This window comes from Hippopotamus amphibius, chromosome 9 (assembly GCF_030028045.1).
Source record: "Hippopotamus amphibius kiboko isolate mHipAmp2 chromosome 9, mHipAmp2.hap2, whole genome shotgun sequence".
Classification (NCBI taxonomy): Eukaryota; Metazoa; Chordata; class Mammalia; order Artiodactyla; family Hippopotamidae; genus Hippopotamus; species Hippopotamus amphibius.
The window spans coordinates 138095640-138114324 of record NC_080194.1 but is presented as its reverse complement, the minus strand read 5'-3'; the positions used below and the strand labels follow the sequence as shown (position 1 = coordinate 138114324).

The 18685-nt window shown below is 40.4% G+C and overlaps 1 protein-coding gene across 5 annotated transcripts; it reads left to right on the top strand.

Moving 5' to 3' along the window:
• Positions 1-1287: 1287 nt before the first annotated feature.
• Positions 1288-17614, top strand: LOC130829121 (zinc finger protein 501-like). 5 transcript variants are annotated; one of them, XM_057695334.1, is made up of 6 exons: positions 1288-1457; positions 2592-2676; positions 3215-3303; positions 6159-6279; positions 11457-12678; positions 16023-17614. In XM_057695334.1, the coding sequence occupies exons 2-5, from the start codon at positions 2643-2645 to the stop codon at positions 12653-12655; spliced, it is 1443 nt and encodes a 480-aa protein (XP_057551317.1). In that variant the 5' UTR covers positions 1288-1457; positions 2592-2642; the 3' UTR covers positions 12656-12678; positions 16023-17614. The 5 variants fall into 5 exon arrangements, with proteins under 5 accessions (XP_057551317.1, XP_057551315.1, XP_057551318.1 ...); XM_057695332.1 differs by having other exon boundaries at positions 11457-17614; XM_057695333.1 differs by lacking the exon at positions 1288-1457 and adding an exon at positions 1811-1841 and having other exon boundaries at positions 11457-17614.
• Positions 17615-18685: the final 1071 nt, after the last annotated feature.

Below are 18685 nucleotides of genomic sequence, written 5' to 3'. Positions count from 1 at the left end.
ACTGAAATCTGAAGGATGACTAGAGGGAGATGTTCTAAAGAGAATGTGTCTGGGGTCAGCCAAGAGTCTGGAGGTGAGACACTGATGTGATCTGAGTATAGAGAAAGATAGGAAGATACCCACAGATAATTTAGGATTGGCAGAGCCAGGTTGTGCAGGGTTTTAAAACTGTTTTAAGGAGCTTACACCTTACCCCAGGGCACAGGGAGCCATTGAAATGTTCTGAGAAGAGTGACATGAACAGATTTAATTTTAAATGTCCATCTTGACTGCTTTGAAGAGCACGGATTGAGGAAAGGCAAGTTAGATGTGGAGACTGTTCAGGTGACTACGGTAATTTGGACTAGAACGACAATTGGAATACAAAGGGTTTCTGTGAATATCTTTGGTTCCAGGGAGTGGCTCTCCCAGTACAGTACTAACGTTCCTAGGTCCGCACAATTCTCCATGCCAACCTCCCTACTTGCTTCTTTCTCACATCTAACTTTTCCTCGTGAACTCACTCCTAACCATGCTTGTTCTTTTACACCTCTCCTGTAAGTACAATGGCTTCTCATCCCTTACTATGCTTTTTAAATAATCCAGAACGCTTTAAACAAAATCAGCACTAGCACTCGGTTTCCAGATTTAAGGCTTTAGTATAAGAATGAGAAATACCAGGAAAAAGACTTTGTGTCACAGGTCCCTATCGCCCACCCCCAAGGAATAATCTGACGCTAAAACCATTTGGGGCTTTTAAATGGCAGATTCTCAGTTTATTCAGAAAAGACCAATTAGGTGGGGAACAGTCTTCATCTCAAAGCCGACAAGGATGGCCTGCACTCCTCTCCCCTCCTTCTGCAGACGCCCCCAGTGAAGGGGAAAATTAAAAACTTGCACTCAGCTAAAAATAACACCACGCTTGTTGTGCTTTTGTGAAATATGCTTGCTGCGCAGAGAAAAACAGAAAAACAGGATGACCTAGCAAGCCAATGTAACTTTAAGATGTTTTGCTAAAAATGGAATGTTCTGCACCTGCTTTTGTAAGTTTCTGGTTGGAAACTTCCATGCTCTGTAAACATGTGCACTATAAAAGTAAAGCTCACCCTGAGCTTGGGGCCCAGAACTTTGGAGCCTTAGCTCATCTGGGTCCCCCGGCTTCATAAACCTGAGTTCCCCAGCCCTCCCAGTGTGGTGTTTGGTTTCTCCACGGACGGATTTCTGCAACACCAGGACAGGCACCGGTGTCCCTGAGCCCTCTGGGAAGTGGAGTGCTTCCGCCGGGACCTCCGACCTTGCGCGGTCGCCTCCAAGTGCGCAGGTGCGACTCCAGACGGAGCCTCGGGCTTCAGCCTTTCGTCTCCCTGCAGCTCCGTGGGTCGGGAAAGCGGCTGTGTCCGCCCCTCCCTTCCTTCCCAGGGCGCATCCCGCGGGGATCCAGCCCTGGGGCCGAAACCGGGTTCGCAGCGAGTCCGGGGGTAAGAGAAAGCCGGTCCGAGGCGCGGGTCTCTATGACGCCGACCCCCCGCCCCCTCCCAAGGCTCCCGGCTCTAATGTCTCCCGCAGAAGCTGGGGCTGGGCGCTCAGGTTCCGCCCTCGGCCGGGGAAGGGCTGGACCCTGCCCACGTCCCGGCCCCACTCGCGGGCGCTCGGCGCGCTCTTCTGGGGTATTTCCGGCCGAACTTTGTGAGCCTTGCTCCGAGGGTAGAGGAGTCCCGGAAGTGATGTTGCCGCTCAGCACTCTGGGAAATGGAGTCTGAGAGCCTGAGGGGGCGTGGCACACCAAGGGATTCTGGGAAGGGGCGTACTCAGGGTCGAGGGCTCGACTTCCGAGGTGTGGAGAGCGTGAGCGGCTTCCGCGGGTATTGGTTTTAGATCTTGTCGTCTACTGAAATTCTTAAAGTTCTGAACTTTGGGGACAGAAAGAAAAGAATGGGGTCCATGTCTTACTCATTCCCCTTCTGTGCTTTGCTCTATCAGAGTTTTGGGGCCTGCCAGTATTTGGGGTTCAGCTCTGAACGTGGGAGGGAATCCTGGCCTGTATATTTTCAGGGTCTTAAAGAGTGAGCAAGGAATCGGATGTATAAGGGCCGGGCCTATCAATTGCCTGATGTTTATGAATAATAAGGATAAAGCAACTGTGGGAGCCCTGCTTTCAGTTACTGCTACATCAATCACAGGCCAGCCAGTGGTCACTTCTTGTGCTTTAGAGGCTCAGGAGAGTTTGTGCACCGTCTGGAACCAGATGTGTGACTGAGGCTCACAGTTCACTGATTCGGTTCTCTCCTGTTTTTGCCTTGGTGTGGAATGTAGTGAGCGACCTTGGTACTCCAGAGGAGGGTCTTCCAGCTGGGAAGATCAACCTTGGCTACATTATAAAGGTTCTAAGTAAAATAGAATTGTTACTGAGGCCCTAGGATTTAAATGAGTAATAATAAGCCTCCTAGGAGTAGAGGTAGAGGGAGATGCCCCAGGGAGTAGGAATCAATTCCAGAGCGGGGCAAGCCTACCGCAACATCTCTCTCAGGAGCTTCGAAGTAGAGCTGAATGATTTACACAAAAAAGCAGATTATATGTTGCTGAAAAGTCCGTGTATATCTCATCTGAAACAGTGAATAAAGAGGAAGTCACAGCAATAATAGGACAACGAAGAGAAGCTGATCATGGATTATCTGACCATTAAAGTTGAGGAAAAAGGTAAGAATAAACATGGAGTTGAAAGTGGGGACAAGAGGAGGAAATCCCCTTGATGAGAATGAAAAGGTAAGGTGCCCCTGCATGATGGAAAAGGGAAGCAGACACGCATGCATCAGGAGAAGCCTAAAGCAGAGAAACTCAGTAAGCTACCGTGTTTGGAAATCACTAAGTAGGCTCCTTGTAGTACACCCCCATCTCATTTTCCTCTTTCCACACTTCTGTGCTCATCCACATTCCCTTCTCTCTGAATCCCTGGAAGGAAGAATATCCCATAGTGCTTGCTCTTGTGATGAAGAACAGGTCATACTTTTCCACCCCCATTAAATTGTTCCAAAAGGTTGGCATATTATGGGTCTGTCAGTTTAACTTTTTGGTCAAAGCACTTTCACATTATTGTCTTACTCTGAGCTTTTTGAGTTAAGCGGAGTAGGCCTTATGAATATAATTCATCTGGCTTGTGATGGCCTTTGTCGTAGTGAATTTGGAAGTGCGTAGATAGAGTTTACCTCCCTCATAGCCTTTTTCCTGTTCCTTCCAGCCGTGACTACTGAGGTTGCTTCTCTGCCCCCAAAACAGAGCACAGAAGAAGTGGAGCCTATCGTAGAGCTTCTTCCTGTTGAGTTCCAGGCAAGTTTGGGTTTAATTTTCCTCCTGTGAAACCTCAGCTTGGTGTTCACAGTGTGTCCTCATTTCTTTCTTTCATCTAACTTCAGAGGTTCATAGAAATCTCATCTGGAGAACTGAAAGTAGATTTTCCTTGAGAACCCAAAGCTCTGGGGAGAGCTCAGGCTAGAACTTTAAACTTGGAAGTAGTCTGTATGAATGGTATTTTAAACTGTGAAGCTGTGATCACTAAGGGAATAAGTGTAGATAGAAAAGAGGCAAGATCTTATTACTGAGGCCTATACCTTCCACCACTTCAAGTTCAAGGAGATGAAGAGGAGCCCACAAAGGAGACTGAGAGGACCTGTGTGGAGATCTCATCCACACGAACGAACCTGAATGTGAGTGGCATGGCAGAATTAAGAAGATTCACACAAGACTTTAGGAAAGCATGGGGTCAGGGGACTCAAGACCAAGCAAGTAAGGAGTCCCAAGCTCTGATTCCTATAGTGTATTTATTGAGAAAGATCAAAAGCATTTTAGCATTCTGGATTATAAATCACGATAATGGATATCACAAGGCATATGCTTCAATTAGAGAAAAAAGCAGAACACCTTGTTTTTTATGACTACTAGGGGAGGTAGTTAATCTTTAACTCAGAGCTGGAGCCTTGAGCCATCGGGCTATATGACTGCTTTATCTCAGTCGGTTTTCCTTGAGACTAGTTCTGCTTTCAGAACTGCTTGCAGCCATGTAGCCGGTCATGTGCTCTCAGGATTGTTACTCCAAGTCATTGTCCTCTGTGGTTCTCTACAGATGTGGCCAGTGAGGCAGGGGGAAGCGAACAGAGTGGTTTCAGCTGTGTTAAATGCTGCTGCTAAGTCAAGTAAGATGATGCCTGAGAATTGACGATTGGATTAAAAAATAGGAAGGTTATTGGTGACTGCCAAGAATAATTTCAGGGAGTGGTAGTACTGTGGAAATCGAATCAGTCTGTCGAGAAACCAAGCACCACACTCGGAGGGTTGGAGAACTCAGGTTTATTAAGCTGGTGGTCCCAGATGAGCTAACACTCTAAAGTTCTGGGGCCCTGAGCTCAGGGTGATCTTTACTTTTATAGGGGTCAGTACACATGGTTACAGTTAGCATTGGTTGATTGGTTACCTGGTTACTATAGTTACAGAGCGTGGGAGTTGCTATGGGTTACACGCAGGGGGTTTCCAAACAGAAACTTGCAGGAGCAATAGCAAAACATTCCATACTTATCAGAACATCTTAAAGTTACAGTTGATTGTTAGGTCATCTTGTTCTTACCTCGGTGCACCAAGCAGATTTTACAGAAGCAGAGCAAGCATGAAGTTATTTCTAGCTGAGTGCAAACTTATAATTTTCCTCTTCAGTAGGAGTGAAAGCCTGATTGGAATGGTTTCAGAAGAAAATAGGAAGAGAAAAATTGGAGCCAGGGACTACAGACAACTATTTTGGAGAGTTTTACTCAAGGAGAGAAGTAGGGTGATAATTGGAAGGAGTAGTAAGACCAGTAGGTTTGTTTCTTTTGGTTTTGTTTTTAAAGGTGTGAGAATTAACAGATTGTTTATAGGAATGTGAGAGTAGATGAAAGAGGAGATGTGTAAGGACTGGCTCTCGGGAACTCGGTATTTAGAGCCACTTTTCAAACATTACTTCATTGATTTTAAACTAATAATCCTGTGAGTTACAGGTGATACCTATTTAACAGTAAACTGAGGCTCGCGGTATCTTGCTCATAAACATAAAGTGGTTGAACCCTAATCAGAACCCAGGTATGTCTGGCTGCAAATCCTATGCCTCTGACCACTCTGTTCTATTCACTGACTTTCCCAGAAAGCATTCTCCAATTAATTTTGGTCAACAAAGTATACTTGCAGACTGTCAGTATAACATAGAGTATGAATATTAGAACACTCATTTTCAATTTCAAGTCAATAAATCCACTCATTCAGAGCAACTTTAATTACTAAAGAAGAACCAAAAGTCATGTCCCTACATACAGAGAAAGAAGACGCATCTATTGGAATAGCATGACTATCTATATACATTCAGTACATCAAGCTGAATTTCTGTAAAATCTCAGAACATTCCAGGAATCAATATAAATTACATTTCTGAGACTTGCCTCATCTGTAACATAATTAGTAACTAACAGGTTGTCATTCAATGGTTCCTTTATATTCAACTTATTTAGTAATATATGTAAGAGACAGAGGAGCATAATTAAGAGTACAGCTTTGCATGGGAATTCCCTGGCAGTCTGGTGGTTAGGACTTGGCGCTTTCACTGCTGGGGCCTGGGTTCAGTCCCTGGTCCGGGAACTAAGATCCCAACTCACAGATGCAGAGAATGAACTAGTGGTTACCAGTGGTGGGGAGGGGCAATATACGGGTGTGGGGTACAAACTATTGGATGTAAAATAGGCTCAAGAATATGTTGTACAAAACAGGGAGTATAGCCAATATTTTGTAATAATTGTGAATGGACAGTAACCTTTTAAAATTATATAAAAAATAAAAAATAAAATTTTAAAAAAGAGTATAGCTTTGGAATCAGACTGTCTGGGTCCAAATCTCAGATCTGATCCTTACATATGTAAATAATGTTAGTAACAATACTTAACTAATATAGTGATTACAAGCGGTAGTTCAAAGGACTTAGTACACGAAAAATAAATTATAAATGTGAGCTATTATTATTATTTTCTCTAACAGATTAATACTTAGAAAATTTAGAATATTCCATTAAAATGGTTAAAATAAAGGTTTAACCTTCAGATTAAAAAACACTTCCTGTTCTAGATTGTTCTCTTCCCTCAAGTCCTACAAGAATGTGCTTATTTTCCCAGGAATTGACGACAGTCAAGGATGAGGAAATGGACTTCACCCATGTGGAGGAGGAACAGCTGAATTCTGCCCAAAAGTACATGGGCATGGATGTAGAGGATCGTGGGAGCCTAGTATTTTGGGGTAAGGAAGTCATTTCATGCATTCTGTTTACTGGAACATAAGCTTCCTCTATAACTAATGCATCTAAATGCCATAGTTTTGCTTAAGATCCTGAGAGCCCTGATCCCCTAGGGGATCCCTGATCGCTTTGAGCTCAGAATTGGGCTTCTTTTCTCTTTTGGTAAGTAAAAATTCACCATATGTGGGACTGAAAAAGGACAGCTTCATTATATATTGATTTTAAGACTTATAAAGCTATAGTAATTGAAAGATGTGGTATTGGTGAAAGGATAGATGTAAATCATTGGAACAGAACAGATAGTCCAAAAATGGACCACACATAAATGGTCAATTTCCGACAAAGGTGCAAAAACAATTCAGTGTTAAAAGGGGAATCTTTTCAATAAATGGTACTGGAATCCACATGCGAAAAAAAAAAGAACTTCAATCCATACTTCCCACCATGTATAGTAACTCAGATGGATCACAGACCTAAGTATGAAACCTAAAACTGTAATGTTTCTAGAAGAAACATTAGTGACAGTCTTTATAACCTTTTATAAAGCAAATTTTTATTTAGATAAGACACCAAAAGCTCAATCAAGTAAAGCCATCTGGGTCTTTTTTTTTTAATTAATTAATTTATTTTATTGGCTGTGTTGGTTGCTGCACATGGGCTTTCTCTAGTTGCGGCAGAGTGGGGACTACTCTTCATTGTGGTACACAGGGTCCTCATTGTGGTGGCCTCTCTTGTTGTGGAGCACGGGCTCTAGGTGCGTGGGCTTCAGTAGTTGTGGCACGAGGGCTCAATAGTTGTGGCTCACAGGCTCTAGAACGCAGGCTCAATAGTTGTGGCGCATGGGCTTAGTTGCTCTGAGGCATGTGGGTCAGGGATCAAACCCGTGTCCCCTGCATTGGCAGGCAGATTCCCAACCACTGCATCACCTAGGAAGTCCCGCCATCTGGGTCTTGAATTTGCTTCATTGCAAGGTTTTAACCTTGAATCCAGGTCACTTGCTAGTTATAGGACCATTCCAACTATCTATTCTTCTTGAACTAGCTCTGGTAATGATTTCCCACTTTTCATTCCAGATATTAGTAATCTCTATCTTCTCTGTTTTAATTTTGTCTTCCTTCCTAGGAGTTTAACAATTTTGTTGCTCTTTTCAAAGAACCAGATTTTTATTTCATTGATTCTATTGTTTTCTGTTTTCGGTTTTGTTCACTAAGGCACTTATCTTTATTCTTTATCTCCTCTACTTTGTTTAATTTGCTCTCCTTTTTTAGTTTCTCAAGGTGATCATTGGTATAAGATCTTTCTTCTAATATGAACATTTAATGCTATAAATTTCCTTTGGCTTTAGCGGCGTTCCACAATTTTGATATATGGTGTTTTCATTTCCATTCCATTCAAAATAATTTCTGTTTTCACTTGTGATTTCCTCTTTGACTCATGGATTATTTATAGAGTTCCCAAATTCTAGGTGATTTTCAGTAAATCTCTGTTTTCAATTTTTCAGTGATTCTGTTGTGGACAAAGATACTATGATGTATGTTCAATTCTTGTAAATTTTTGAGTTTTGTGGTATTATCCATAATGCAGTCTTTTTTTAAGTAATTAAGTTATTTATTCGCTGTGTTGGGTCTTTGTTGCTACGTGCAAGCTTTCTCTAGTTGCAGGTGAGCGGGGGCTGCTCTTCATTGCGGTGCACGGACTTCTCATTGAGATTTCTTCTCCTGTTGTGGAGCATAGGCTGTAGGCACGATGGCTTCAGTAGTTGCAGCACATGGGCTCAGTAGTTGTGGCTCTCGAGCTCTAGAGCGCAGGCTCAGTAGTTCTGGTGCATGGGCTTAGTTGTTTCACAGCATGTTGTTCCACAGCATGTGAGATCTTCCTGGCCCAGGGCTTGAACCCGTGCCCCCTGCATTGGCAGGTGGATTCTTAACCACTGCACCACCAGAGAAGTCCCCATAATGTAGCCTTGATGAATGCACCATAGGCACTTGAAAATAAATGTTATTTAGGTTAGGTTTGTTGACAGTATTATTCAGGTCTTCCGTATCTTTACTGATTTCCTGTCTATTGGCTTCTGTTGATCACTGACAGGAGTGTTGCATTTTTCAACTATAATTGTGGGTTTATCTGTTTATCCTTTGAGTTCTATCAGTTTTTCTTGTATTCTGAAACTCTTGTTAGGTACATACTCATTAAGAATCGTTATGTCCTTGTACACACTGCTACCTTTAAAATGGATAACCAACAAGGACCTACAGTATAGCACAGGCAACTCTGCTCAATATTATGTGATAACCTAAATGGGAAAAGAATTTGAAAAAGAATAGAAACATGTATATGTTAAAAAAAAAAAGAATTGTTATGTCTTCTTGGTGAATGGACCCCTTTATCATTATACAATGTCCCTTTTTGACCTTGGTATTATTCCAAGTTTGGAAGTTTACTTTGTCTTATATGAATATGGCCACTCCAGCATCCTTTTAATTAGTGTTCACATAGTATATTTTCCCCTTCTTTTTGTTTAACTATTTAGAGTGAGTTTCTTGTGGGCAGCATACAATTAGGTCTGGTTTTTAAATCCATTCTGACAGTCTTTGTGATTTTCAGTAGGTATACATGGTATAGACCATTTACATTTAAAGTAATTATTGTTATGGTTGTATTTAAATTCCCCATATAGCTAGTTGTTTGTGTGTGTGAGAGAGAGAGAGAGATTTTATTTATTTATTTATTTATTTATTTTGGCTGTGCTGGGTCTTAGTTACAGCATGTGGGATCTTTAGTTTCAGCATGTGGGCTCATAGTTGCGGCATGTGGACTTCTTAGTTGCAGCATGCAGACTTTTTAGTTGCGGCATGTGAACTCTTAGTGGTGGCATGCATGTGGGATCTATTTCCCCAACCAGGGATCGAACCCAGGCCCCCTGCATTGGGAGCACGAAGTCTTACCCACTGGACCACCAGGAAGTCCCAGTTGTTTGTTTTTGCTCCATCTTTTCCTTGTTCATTTTTATCTGTTTCTGCCTGTTTTTTATTATCTTTTATTTTTTTTTGTTTTTTGTTTTTCTGTTTTTTGTTTTTTTTGGCACACAGGCTTAGTTGCTCCGCGGCATGTGGGATCTTCCTGGAGCTGGGATCGAACCCGTGACCTCTTCATTGGCAGGCGGATTCTTAACCACTGCGCCACCTAGGAAGCCCCTATTATCTTTTATTATTTCATTTTATCTACACTATTAACTTATCACTAAATCTTTTTTTTTATAAATTTACTTATTTACGTATTTATTTATTGGCTGTGTTGGTTCTTTGTTGCTGCACATGGGCTTTCTCTAGTTACGGCGAGTGGGGGCTGCTCTTCATTGTGGTGTGTGGGCTCCTCATTGCCGTGGCTTCTCTTGTTGTGGAGCACGGGCTCTAGGCGTGTGGGCTTCAGTAGTTGCAGCACATGGGCTCAATAGTTGTGGTTCACTGACTCTTAGAATGTAGGCTCAATAGTTGTGGTGCACAAGCAGGGATGGAACTCATGTCCCTACATTGGCAGGGGGATTCTTAACCACTGTGCCACTGGGAAGTCCACTAAATCTTATTTAAAAAATATATATATATATATTTTTTGGCACACGGGCTTAGTTGCTCCGTGGCATGTGGGATCTTCCTGGAGCTGGGATCGAACCCGTGACCTCTGCATTGGCAGGTGGATTCTCAACCACTGCGCCACCTAGGAAGCCCTAAAAATATTTTTAATGGTTATACAAGAGTTGCCAATATCCTTCTTTAATTAATAACAGTATATCTTTAAAGAATATCATACTACTTCATGTATAGTGTGAGGAACCTTACTCTGGTAAACTTCTAATTCCTCCCTCCCATCTTTTGTGTTATTATCATGCGTTTTACCTTTACATATGCTGTGAAACCATAATACATTGCTACTATTTTTGTTTAAGATAGTCAGTTGTCTCTTAGAGCAGTTAAAAATAAGAAAAAAACATAAAACTGATTCACTTTGCTATACAACAGAAACTATCACAGCACTGTAAGTCAACTATACTCCAATAAAAATTTTAAAAAGCCCACAACTCTCAACAAAAAAAAAGAAAAAATAACTTTTATTTTAATTTATGCCATTCCCAGCACCCCTCATTTTTTTAAACATAGATCAAGAGTTGGCAAACTTTCTCTATAAAGGACCAGATAGTAAATGTTGTCTGCTCTGTGAGCCATACATTCTCTGTTGCAGCTACTTAACTCTGCCCCTGTGGCATGAAGGCAGCCATAAACAATATGTACATAAGTGGGAGTGGCCAGATTTGGCCATAATTTACTGACTCCTTGTTTAGGTCCAGGTTTTTGACTGGTATCAGATATCTTCTGCTTGAAGAACCTTCTTTAGCACAAAAAAGAAATGATAATTATGTGACAGTGATAGAGGTGCTAACTATTGCTACAGTGGCAATCATATTACAATAAATAAATGTATTAAATCACCATGTTGTGTACCTTAAATTTACAAAATGTCAGGGCTTCCCAGGTGGTCCAGTGGTTGAGACTTGACCTTCCAATGCAGGGGGTGCAGGTTTGATCCCTGGTTGGGGAGCTAAGATCCCACATGCCTCGGGGCCAAAAATACAAAACATAAAACAGAAGCAATATTGTAACAAATTCAGTAAAGACTTTTAAAATGGTCCATGTCAAAAAAAAAATCCTTAAAAAATCTATTATAAAAAAAAGAACTAGAGACAGTGATTTGAAAAATCAAAAGTTGTCTCCAAGTGATATTATTGTAAGTGATTTTTTTGTCTAATAGTTTTTCCAAACTGCCCAGTCTCAGCCTGTGTTTTAATCTCCCCTCCAGTTCCTCAGTTGTTTTATGTTAACATTTATTTTCATCCTGTCTGCTTATCCTCCCCATCTGCTTATCCTCTTCTCTGGTTAGTCTGTTCAGTTTTCCGTTCTCTCAGGTGCACCATCCTCAGTGTCTGACCTTCTACTTGTCATTCTCCCATCTCTGTTATTCACTGAAACTTTGTCATCTGCCATTGCCATGAGGCTTTTTCTGAGAACATTCGAATAAACATTTTTAATAGACATCATTTTCATTTTCTTTAACTTCTTACCACCTCAGCAGTTTTCTTTCTCTTGGCATGGAGAACACAAATATTTGTACTTTTTATTTATTTCAGATTCTGAATCTCTCCCTGAAACTAAAGTGTCCCTTTCAAAGCAGGAGGTTTGTGAAGAAGTATCATCTGAAAGGGAGCTGATAATAGAAAAACTTATAAAGGGTGATTCCTGGAACTCCAGATCGATAAAAGCCTGGGAACGTGGAGGCATGTTAGAAAGGCAGCAAGGAAATCGGCAAGTCATAATAAAACACAAGAGAAAGCTTATGGAGGATTGTAATGAAATCGGGGGAGGTTCAAACCCAATTAAACATCAGAAAGTTTACTCAGTGAAAAAGCCTTGGAAGTGCAGTGAGTGTGGCAAGTCCTTCAGTTACTACTCAGCCTTTATCCTACACCAGAGGATTCATACAGGAGAAAAGCCCTTTGTATGTACTGAATGCGGAAAGGCCTTCAGCCGGAGCTCATCACTTATCCAGCATCAGAGAATCCACACTGGAGAGAAACCCTACGAGTGTAACGAGTGTGGGAAAGCTTTTGGTCGTCGTTCAGCCCTTATTCAACATCACATCATTCATACCGGAGAAAAACCCTATGAGTGCAACGTATGTGGGAAGGCCTTCAACCAAAGCACATACCTTATCCAACATCACAGGATACACACGGGAGAGAAACCCTATAAATGCAAGGCGTGTGGGAAAGCTTTCAGTGACACCTCATCCCTTTTTAAACATCAAAGGGTTCATACTGGAGAAAAACCCTATGAATGTAAAGAATGTGGGAAGGCCTTCAGCAACAAGTCAGGCCTTAATCAACATCAGAGAACTCACACAGGGGAAAAGCCATATGAATGTAGCGAATGTGGGAAAGCTTTCAGTTACTGTTCAGCTCTTATTCAACATCAAGGAACCCACACTGGGGAGAAACCTTACAAATGTAATGAATGTGGGAGAGCCTTCAGTGACCCCTCAGCTCTTATAAGACATCAGAGAATTCATACTGGAGAGAAACCTTACAAATGTAAAGAATGCGAGAAAGCCTTCAGCCAGAGCTCATCCCTGACAAAACATCTGAGAATTCATACTGGAGAGAAACCATATAAATGCATAGAGTGTGACAAAGCCTTCAGCCAGAGTTCATCTCTTACTCAACACCAGAAAATTCATGCAGGAGAAAAACCCTACAAATGTAAGAGATGTGAGAAAACCTTCAGTGTGCGTTCAGCCTTTCGTCAACATAAAGAAATTCACAATGAATAGAATGCGGCAAATTCATGGAATAAGTATGTATTCTCTCCTGATTGTGTAGAACTGCTCTAAATATTACAGGGCATAACACAAAAACATGAAGCTATATCACACAAAAATTGATCCTCTCCCCTGAAATGTTATTAGGTATGGAGGAGAACAAGAGGTACGTGTAAATATCTCAGTTACAAAACCAAATGCCTAAGCAGTGAAGAGGATTTCTAGGGGAGCACAGAAGGAGAAAGTCTAGTTTGGTCAGGGAAATAGTAAGGAGCTGAGCATCTAATATCAGTAGAAAAAGTCATCAGAGGAGCCAAGTGGGCATTGTTTGAAGCCGGTGGCTTTTTAATAGTTTCAACCCAAAGCCAAAGTGGGGAGGACAAGGATCCTAAAGAGGAAAATTACCAGGAAGTTTCTCTTGGGAAATAAAAAGAGGGGAAAAAAACTAAGTCCCCCAAATCCTCCTTTTCTCTGTCCCTACATTCCATCTGTTCATTTGCACATTTGCAAACATTGAAACCAATAGTTATTTACTTTGGATGCACATTGATGTTACCTGAGAAGCTTAAAAAAAAATACTGGGTCCCAGGAAATTCCCTGGCATTCCAGTGGTTAGGACTTGGTGCTTTCACTGCCATGGGCCCAGGTTCGCTCCCTGGTCAGAGAACTAAGATCCCACAAGCCAAGCATTGTGGAAAACAAAAAACAAAAAAACTGGGTCCCAACACCAGAGATTCTGATTACATTGGACTGAGGTGTAGCTTGAGCATCAGGAATTTTAAAACTTCTCAGGTAGGATGGACCTAGAGATTATCACACTAAGTGAAGTGAGTCAGACAGAGAAAGACAAATATCATGTGATATCACTTATATGTGGAATCTAAAAAAAAAAAAAAAGATGCAAATAAGGTTATTTACAAAACAGAAACAGACTCACAGACATAGAAAACAAACTTCTGGGTACTAAAGGGGAATGGCTGGTAGGGGAAGGATAAATTAGGAATTTGGGGATAACACACTACTATATATAAAATAGATAAGCAACAAGGACCTACTGTAGAGCACAGGGAGCTATACTCAATATTTTATAACAACCTATCGTGGAAAAGAATCTGAAAAAGAATATAATGGAATCTGAAATATACATATATGTATATATAACAGAAAAGAATCTGAAAAAGGATATATATGTATAACAGAATCACTTTGCCATACACCAGAAACTTAACACAACATTGTAAATTAACTATACTTCAAAAGATTAATTAAAAATTAATTTCAGTGTGCCACCAAGATTAAAAGTACCACTGGTTTTAGAGTCTTTCTGCACAAGGATCAACTCAGTGAGATAGGAGGGTTACAGGCAGCTGAAAGGATAATAACAATCTACATTAGTTCATAAGACCTCTTTGTGTCCTTGTTTCTGCTTTTTCTTTCTCTTGTTAATTATTACTTCATCTTTTTTACTTGGTTTTGGATTCCTTCGCTTGGGGTTTTTTGTTTTCTCTGACTTCATGTGAACTGAACTGCTTGATGCTAACGTCTGCTCTGACCCTTGCTAAATGTGTTTCTTTAAGCCTGGTTACAGTTTTATCAACCAGTTCTACCTACCAGGATCATATATTATGCTTGCAACCCATGGCCCAGTGGTGGCAAATGTTGAGCATAAGAAACAATCCTAGAGGAAGACCTAAAGACCAGAAATCAGGAGTGAAGATGGAGTGACTGAAAGGGACTTTCAAAGAGTTAAACTTTTGACTCCAGCTACATAGTTTGTATCTTAATATTTCCAGAAATTACAATAAAATTTAGTTGTGTGTATGAACTAACACTGAACTTCAAGGCATGTAGGTGGGAGGAAGGGTAAATCGAGAATATTCTTATATTTTACATGAAGTACAATAATAACCTTAAAGGGGATTATGACAAATTACAGATGATACTGTAATCCCTGTGGAACATCCATTAAAAGATAATGCAAGTAGATGAATTAAACTACATACTAAAAAATGTTTAAACCAAAAGAAGGCAGGAAAGGAGGAAGAGAGAAATAAACAAATGGGTGGGGCCAATAGTAAACAGATGGCAAAATGGTAGACCTTACTCAACCATATCAATAATGACATTAAATGTAAAAGAAACACTCCAAGTAAAACTCGGAGATTGTCCAACAGAATAAAGAAGCATGTCCCAACTGTATCTAAAAGGCATATACTTTAAATACAGAAAGTTCAAAAGATGAAAAGGATATATAATGAAAACACTAATCACAAGAAAACTGCAGTAGATATATTAATATTGGATAAAGTAGAATTCAAGAAGGAGGTATTATCATAGGTACAGAAGGGTATTTTTCAACGATAGAAGTGTCAATTTAACAACGTTAGTAATTGTTTAAATGTGTATTTGGGTTACAATTCTGAATGTGATTTTAGTGTTATAAATAAGATTTAGAGTTATAAGTTATTAATATATTATATGCCTAGCTTCAGGTCTTCCAAAATCACAAAGTAAAACTGACAGAACTAAATTTTTAAAAAGTCTGCAGTTTTATAATCGGAAATTTGAAGACTCCATTCTCAGCAATTGATAGAACAATTAGACAAAATATTAAAGATATAGAGGATCTGGACAACACTGTCTACAATCTTGAATTGATTGACATACATAGAATACTTTATAGAACATATATAGAACATACAACAACTTCAGAATGCATACTATTTTCAAGTGCACATGGAATGTTCATCAAGTTAGACTTTACACTGGGCCTTAAAACAAGGCTCAAAAATTCAAAAGCACTGAGGATACTCTCTACTACATTGAACGAAAGTAGAGATAAATAAAATAGGTAGCTAGAAAATCTCCAAATACTTGGAAATTAAGTGCCACAGCTGAACGCATCCAAGTAAAAAATTTTAAGAGAGAAATTGAAAATATTTTGAATTGAATGATAGGAAAATTATATTCCGTTCAAAACATGTTCTAATTGTATGAAATGCATTATTTCAAGATGCAGTGAAGGCAGTGATTACAGGGAAATGTATAGCTTTAAATGCTTATATTAAAAAAAAAAAAGATGGGTGTTGCACTTCCCTGGTGGTCCAGTGGGTAAGAATCCACCTTCCAATGCAAGGGATGCGGGTTCGATCCCTGGTTGGGGAACTAAGATCCCATGTGCTGTGAGGTGCAGCCAAAAAACAACAAAACCATCATTGCCCTCCAGATTCAATACCGCCCCCCCCCCCCATGAAAGATTGAATCCTTCTTCTAATCCCAGTTTCTTCTTCAGTTTCATCTCTTTCTGTCATCCCTTTTGCATGTTAAGCTCTAGCATTTATGATTGTTCAGTTCCTCATCACTTCCTCTCTTGATTCAGGGCCTTTGTATATGCAGTGCCTTCTACCTTGAACATTCTTATTGCCTTCATTCATCTGGTTTACTCCAATTCATCCTCCCGGTATCAACTTAATTTATCGCTTGCTCAGGAAGACTTTTCCTGGGACTTCCCTGGTGGCACAGTGGTTAAGAATCCACCTGGCAGGACTTCCTAGGTGGTGCAGTGGTAAAGAATCCACCTGCCAATGCAGGGGGCATGGGTTCAAGCCCTGCTCTGGGAAGATTCCACATGCCATGGAGCAACTAAGCCCATGTGCCACAACTATTGAGCCTGTGCTTTAGAGCCCATGAGCCACAACTGTTGAAGTCCACGTGCCTAGGGCCCATGCTCCACAACAAGAGAAGCCACTACAATGAGGAGCCTGTCCACCACAATGAAGAGTAGCCCCTGTTCACAGCAACTAGAGAAAGCCTGTGTGCAGCAACGAAGACCCAATGCAGCGAATAAATTAAAAAAAAAAATCCACCTGGCAATGCAGGGGACATGGGTTCAATCCCTGGTCCGGGAAGATCCCACATGCCTCGGAGCAACTAAGCCTGTGCGTCACAACTACTGAAGCCCGTACGCCTAGAGCCTGTGCTCCACAACAACAGAAACCACCATAATGAGAAGCCTGCACATCACAATGAAGAGCAGCCCCCACTCGCCGCAACTACAGAAAGCCCATGTGCAGCAACGAAGACCCAACACAGCCTAAATAAATAAATAAATATTAAAAAGATTTTTTCTTGACTCTAGGCAAAATCACTTGCCTCTAATATTGTATCCTTATAACCCCCTTTAGTTCTCCTGACCTCATCACATTTTATCATTACTGATTCAATGTCTTTCCCTTGATATAAGTGGATACTTTGTTATAATCACCTGTTGAAAGTCATTCCAGGGGCATTCCTTGGCAGTCCAGTGGTTAGGACTTGGTATTTTCACTGCCCGGGGCCTGGTTAGATCCCTGCTCAGAAAACTAAGATTCTGTAGGCCATGTGGTGTGGCCAAAAAAAGAAAGTTATTCCAATAATATGAATTCTGTAAGGGCAAAGAAATAGTCTGTCTTGTTCACTACTTTATCCCCAATTCATATCACTGGTTACATATTTTCATCATCATAAATAATGGTGAAATGACAGTTAATGAGCCACTCCTAAATTTATAGTTACTCAGAATGGATATCTTTTGATGGTGACAGACGGAAACTAGATTTATCATGGTAATTATTTTGAGATGTATAGAAATATCAAATCACTATGTTGTGTACCAGGAACTAATACAGTGTTGCCACTGAAGAGGAAAGTTAGAAACTTACACTCAGCTAAAAATAACTCCATGCTTGTTTTGCTTTTGTGAAATATGCTTGCTGTGCTGAGAAAAACAGGATGACCTGACAATCCAATGTAACTTTAAGATGTTTTGCTAAAAAATGGGATGTTCTGCACCTGCTCTTGTAAGTTTCTATTTGGAAGCTTCCATGCTCTGTAAACATGTGCACTATAAAAGTAAAGCTCACCCTGAGTTTGGGGCCCAGAACTTTGGAGCCTTAGCTCGTCTGGGGCCGCCGGCTTAATAAACCAGAGTTCTCCAACCCTCCAAGTGTGATGCCTGGTTTCTCGATGGACTGATTTCTGAAACACCACAAAGGACTGATCATGATTAAAAAGTAACACAAGGCATTTTTTGCAGCTGTATTTAGTAATTCTAAAGCTCATTTGGAAAAATAAGCAAACATAATAATAAGAAAACTCTGAAAAAAAAGCAAATATGTTTTTCTACCATTTATAAAAACTTACCATAAAGCTTTTCTAATTAAAACAGTTGATGATATTGGCATATGAGTAGATAGACAAATGGGACAGAATAGAAAGTCCAGATACGGGTAGGAATATGTGAAGATTTAGTGTCTATATCCATGGGGCAAGACAGGCTTTTAAACAAATGTTATTTGCATTATTGGATAAATTTTGGGGAAAATGTTAGATTTCAATTCATAACTTCTACCACATACCAGGTTAAACCCAAATGGATTAGAGCTTTACATATTAAAGAAGCAGAAGCAGGTGCAGGAACAGAAGTGGAAGAAGGGGAGGATTGGGAGGAAAGAAGGATGAGTAGGGGAAAGGGGAAGAGAAGGAGAAACCAAAGAGTATGTATGAATTCATGCATTTTAATTTTAACCTGAGAATGGAGAACTATTTCTAATGATGTCTCAAAATCCAAAATCCATAACCTGTTTCCCCAAGAGAAAAACACCCCAATACAATTATAGACAGTTCACTAAAAAATGCAAATGGAGTTTAATCATGTGAAAACTTTGCATGCACTCGTATTAAAAGAAACACACATTAAAATGATACTGAGTTTCCTCTTTTGGCAGTGATGCAGTTTCTAGTGCTGTGCTGCAAAAGAAAAAAAAAAAAAAAAACAGGATGACCTAGCAATCTAATGTAACCATAGGATGTTTTGCTAAATATGGAATGTTCTGCATCTGCTCTTGTAAGTTTCTGTTTGGAAACTTCCATGCTCTGTAAACCAAGTAACCAATCTACCCATGCTAACTGTAAACATGTACATACCCCTATAAAGTAAAGCTCACCCTGAGCTCGGGGCCCAGAACTTTGGAGTGTTAGCTTGTCTGGGGCCACCAGCTTAAT